Source organism: Penaeus chinensis, chromosome 36 (assembly GCF_019202785.1).
Source record: "Penaeus chinensis breed Huanghai No. 1 chromosome 36, ASM1920278v2, whole genome shotgun sequence".
NCBI lineage: Eukaryota > Metazoa > Arthropoda > Malacostraca > Decapoda > Penaeidae > Penaeus > Penaeus chinensis.
Window position 1 is genome coordinate 14,603,172 of NC_061854.1, and position 5,960 is coordinate 14,609,131.

At 42.6% G+C, this 5,960-nt stretch overlaps 1 protein-coding gene across 1 annotated transcript in view; it reads right to left on the bottom strand.

Moving 5' to 3' along the window:
- Positions 1-2,608: 2,608 nt before the first annotated feature.
- LOC125044840 overlaps positions 2,609-5,960 on the bottom strand; it is a 45,468-nt gene continuing 42,116 nt past the window's right edge. Inside the window, exons 2-3 of the mRNA XM_047641800.1 lie at positions 5,326-5,559; positions 2,609-2,747 (exon numbers count right to left, since the gene is read on the bottom strand). Coding sequence (XP_047497756.1) covers positions 2,609-2,747; positions 5,326-5,559 — 373 coding nt within the window. The remainder of the gene's footprint in view (positions 2,748-5,325; positions 5,560-5,960) is intronic.

Below are 5,960 nucleotides of genomic sequence, written 5' to 3' on the forward strand. Positions count from 1 at the left end.
GGGGTGAGGGAAATAAAGAAAAACGGAAATAAGAATAGAAAAAATATACAAAAACAACGTCAGTAATAAAAAAGGAAATGGACTTTTAGATATAAGAGAATGGGGAAAGGGAGGGGAGGTGGAGGGGGAGAGGAAGGGGAGGGGGAGAAGAAAGGGAGGGGGAGAAGAAGGGGAAAGGGAGAGGAGGGGGAGAGGGAGGGGGAGGGGAAGGGGAGGGAAGGGGAGGGGATGGTATAATATTGTGAAAATAATGATTATACAAAACGATAGGAAAAAATGACAATGAAAAGGAAATACCTACAAACAGATCCGGTAATCAAAAAAACATGCGCATAAAGACATGAAGGGAAGGGGAGGGGGAGGGGGGAAGGGGCAAGAGGGGGAGAAGAAATAATAAACTCTTTTTCTCCTCCTTCTTCTTCTTCTCCTTCATTTCCTCCTTCTCTTCCTCTTCCTTTTCTCCTTCTTCTTCTTCTCCTCCTCCTCTTTATCTTCCTCCGTCTCCTCCTTTTCTTCTTTCTCCTCTTCTTCCTCCTCTCCTTTCTTCTCCTGCTCCTCTTCTTCCTCCTCCTCTTCCTCCTCCTCCTCCTCCTCCTTCTCCTCCTCATCCTCCTCACCCTCCTCACCCTCCTCCTCCCCCTTCTCCTCCTCCTCCCCCAGTCCCTTCTCCCCCTCTACCCCCCCCCCCCCCCACTCCCAACCATGCCCAGAGAAGACATAAAACGCAGGCGAGATAAGCGAAAACCAAGGGACCATCTGTGATAGGAGGAAGTGAGCCGTAAACACAGGTGTTGTTGCATCGGGAGGGGGGAGAGGCATGTGGGGGTAGGGGGGTTGTGGGCATGGGGGTATAGGGCTATGGGGGCAAGCATACATAAAGGAGGAAGAGAAGGCCGAGGAGGAAGAGGAGGGAGAAGAAGAATACGGAGGGAAGGAAGAGAAGGAAGAGAAAGAGGAGGAAAACGAGGAGGAGGGAGAGGAAGAAGAAGCAAAGGAAGAGAAGCAGAAGGAGGAGAGGAAGAAAAGGAAGAGGAATAGAAACGTAAACATACTAGGTGAAGCATGTAAGCACACGCATACGCTAGTTTGTTTCCTTACGATTTGCAAGTATAATTGTGTATGTCAGCTGTGCATTTAATAACAAAATAACTCTATGGAGCTTTGGAAGCTGACATACATACAAAGATGAGAATGAGAATGTTGAGGAGGAGGAGGAGGAGCAAGAAGAACGCAGGGGGAGGAGGAAGAGACGAAAGACGAAGGATATAAAAATGAAGGAACAGAAGGAACAGATAGAGGCAAAAGAAAAAGAGAATAAAGAGAAGGGAAAGAGGAAGAGGAAGAGAGATGTAACCATACCAGGGGAAGCATGGAAGCACGTACACACACGTTTTTGTTTCTTTACGATTTGCAAGTACAAGTGTATATTTCAGCTGTGCATTTACGTGTTTGCCCAAAGCACAGGGAAGGGAAACAGAGAGAGGGGAGAAAGATATGGAAACAGAAAGAGGGGAGAAGGACTGGTAGGGAAATGACGAGGAAATGATGAAAGAGAGAAGGTAGAGAGGAAAAAGGAGATATGATGTAGTAATGAACGGAAAATATGGAAGGAGCGACGGAAATGAAAGAGGAAGAGGGAGATTGGATGAAGGAAGATGAGTGAAGGAAGTGAAAGAAAAGAAATAGACGAGGAGCTGGAAATAAATAGAAGAATACAAAAATGAAATATTAATAGATGGAAATTATCGAAGTTATGAAAGTGAAAGAAGGGAATGGATAAAGAGGTACAGATGAAGAGTTAAAAGAGGAAGAACAGCGCGAAAGAGAGGAGAGGAGGATGCATCATCAACATCACCATCCAGTCACGCTTTGCCATCATCATCAAGCACCACCATTGTTATCCAGCACTATACAATATCACCAACATCGCGCAGCATCACAACACATCATCATCCTACACTATCACCGCACATCAATACCACACATGATTACAATACACCATCACAACACAACCATAACCCACCATCACGGCACATCATCAAAATACGCCTTCACCTCACACCATCACAACCCAGCATCACACAGTCTCACCACATGCCATCATAACATTTCATCCCCACACCATCACTACACGCTATGGCAATACACCACCATCACCCTGCATCACACACCATCATCACCCATCACACAGACTCGTCATACACCATCATCACCAAGCACCATAGAGACTCGTCACCCAGTATCTCATAGTCATCACGCACCATCACACAGTCTCTTCACCCACATCACATAGACTCACCACACACCATCAACACACTTCACACACCATCACACCACGCCATAACCCCACGTCATCACAATACAACACCATCACCCAGCATCACACAGTCACTTCACCCTACATCACACTGTCGTCTCACCCAGCATCACACTCTCACCTCACCCTGCATCACACACCATCATCACAATCTCATCAGCAGCATCACACACAATTTCATCACCCAACACCACACACTCTCCTCGCCCAGCATCACACTCCATCATCACCCGGCACCGCACAATCTCCTGACCCAGCCTCGCTCGGGACCGCCGCCAGCATCCGAGCCGTTCATCTGTCAGCGATGTTTTCCGCGAGATCGGGTTGTGTCACTTGCCCGGAGTGGTCGGGTCGGGTTCGGGATGGAAACCGGTCCTTCACTCGCTCGATTCGGTTCTCAGTCGGGTATTCGGTGAGGCGGTTCATCGGGCTGTCAGTCGGATGTCGGTTGGCTAGTTAGACTGTGAGTTAGTTGGTGAGTCAGTGAGTCAGTGAGGCGTTTTTTTCAGTAAGTCAGTTGGTAAATCAGTTCACGAGGCGGTTCTTCGGTTAGTCCCTCAGTTCAGTCAGTCAGCTAGTCAGTTAGTGAGGTGTTTTTTTTCAGGTCAGTTAGCAAGTCAGTCAGTTCATAAGGCGGTTCTTCGGTTAGTCCCTCAGTTCAGTCAGTCAGCCAGTCAGTTAGTGAGGTGTTTTTTTTCAGTAGGTCAGTTGGCAAGTCAGTCAGTTCATAAGGCGGTTCTTCGGTTAGTCCCTCAGTTCAGTCAGTCAGCTAGTCAGTTAGTGAGGTGTTTTTTTCAGGTCAGTTAGCAAGTCAGTCAGTTCATAAGGCGGTTCTTCGGTTAGTCCCTCAGTTCAGTCAGTCAGCTAGTCAGTTAGTGAGGTGTTTTTTTCAGGTCAGTTAGCAAGTCAGTCAGTTCCCGAGGCGGTTCTTCGGTTAGTCCTTCAACTCCGCTTGCCAGATCGGACAGTTAGCCAATGAAATTACTTAAGCCGCCGGTTAGTCAGGCAGGTAATTAACCTCAGGTATTTAATCACCCATTTATGCAACCGTTAATTCATCCAGTGTGTTTTTTGTCATTCACTTAGTCATTCAGTCGCACATCCCATCAGCAACTGAACCTTTTCTTGCTCTACTTAACTTAAGGACTTGAAACCAAAACGAAGTAATGACATTTAAAATATCAAGTGCTGTAGGTAATGATAATGATAGGAATTATTGTTGTTATTATCATTATCATCATTATCATTATCATTATTTCCATTACTAATATTATTATTACTAATCTCATTGTCATTAATGTTATTATTATTATTACTATTATTATTATTATTATTATTACTATTATAATTATTATTATTATCATTATCATTATTATCATTATTATTATCATTATTATTATTATTATTATTATCATTATTATTATTATCATTATTATTATTATCATTATTATTATTATCATTATTATTATTATAATCATTAATATTACTATTATTGTTACTATTATTATTATCATTATTGTTATTACTATTATCATTATTACTACTATCCTCGTTATTGTTACTATTATTAATATTACAACTATAACAAGCAGTGTTATTGTTAATCATTATCAATATTACTATCCTCATTATCATAACCATTATTCTAACCACCATTTTCACAACAATTATTCTAATCGTCATTATCATTATTATTTCCATTATTACTATTAAACTACTATTATTGTTAACATGATTACCATTGTTTTCTTGTTGTCGTTGTTGTTGCTGTTATTGTTATTATCATATTCATTATTATCATTATGATTAATGTTATTTCCATTATTCTTGTCCTTCTTTTCTTCATTATTATGTTCATTATTATTGATGTTATTATCTACATTATTATCATTGCCATTGTCATTACTATCATCATCATCGGTCAGAAAAGAGAAATAATCAGTGATGAATAAAAGCAAAATCATGTGTGAAATACCCTTATAATCAATAAACATAGACGCATTACCACTAAAATAACTCTGTCTATCAATCTATCAATCAATCACAGACCGGAAGTAAACACAAACAGCCAAAAACAGGAATCACCATAATTAATAACCATCACCCCATAACAATTATCATAATTAAAGCGATCCCCGGCCAGAGGGCGCCGCAGTCAGAGCAAACAGACGAAATCGCCGAGCGGGAGCCGGGCGCGGAGACTGATTCAATTAATTGATCAATCAACCGACCGGTCAGCTGAGTAATGAATGCATAAATTAACAAATGGATTACCGGCGACTGCTGATTGACTGATCAAATGAGAGGATTCTGGTGCCTGATTTTTTTTTTTTTTTTTTTTTTTTTTTTGGGTGGGGGTTAAAGGGGGGGGGTGATTAATGAAGATGGGGAGGGGGAGGAGGGGGGGGATAGAGGAGGAAGAGGAAGTGGAGAAGAGGAGGGTAAGGGAGGAGGTGTAGAGCGAGGGAGAAGATGATGATGATGAAGAGGAGGAGGAGAAGGAAGAGGAAAAGGAAAAAGGAGGGGAGAGGGAGGTGGAGAAGCAGGGAAAAGAAGAGACGGAGGATGAAGGAAGATAATGAGGAGAAGGGGATAGGGACAAAAATGGAGCTGACGACAATGGCATTAAGGATGATGGAAGGGAGGTGAGTGTGGACATTGATTATAGTAATAATTAGTTTAGTTTTATTTCATTTGTTACAGTGGTCATTCTCGGTGTGACAGGCTGTCTGTTTCATTTTCCTTCTAAATTATCCCCTGTGAGCAAGGCGGTGTGAGAACTGAACGCGGTCAGCAAGACTTCTAGACGAGACCGCTACCACTGCGCAACACAGCACACATATACATAATGACACTGTCCACATCATAATAAAATCGACAATGATAATAATACCGAAAAAGATAACAACGAAGATCAAGGTAAAGCCGGAGACAAAACAAAAGCATGGTCATAAAAACAAGGACAATAACAAAACCAAACAGCCCACAACAAAAGAGACGCCACTCACTTTAGCCTGGCCTTGAGCCCGGTGCCCTGGCGTCCGTAGAAGGGCAGGGAGTAGGCGACGACCCAGCTCCTGGAGGCGCCGCAGTCGAAATACGGGTTGAGCGACCAGTGGCCGTCCTCCTTCCGGGTGAGGGCGAGGGAGGGCGCCGAGGGAGACCCGGAGTTGGAGGCCGAGGAGGCGGAGGAGGACGTGTCGAAGGAGAGACTCGAGTTGATCGGCCGGTACATGGGGCTACTGCAAGGGGGGGGAGGGGGCGGATTAGTGGGCGGGTCTCGCCAGTTTGCATTCATGAATAAATGGATATCTGTCACTCTAGCTGTATATCCATTACAATACTACCTATCTGTCTGCCTCTCTGTCTGTCTATCTATCTTTCTATTTTTTCTATCTACAATGTATACTTGTACACACACACACACACACACACACACACACACACACACACACACACACACACACACACATATATATAGATAGATAGATAGATAGATAGATAGATAGATAGATAAATATATAGATAGATAGATAGATATATAGTTAGATAGATATAGATAGATAGATAGATATAGATAGATAGATATATAGATACATAGATATATATAGATATACATATAGATATATATATAGATATATAG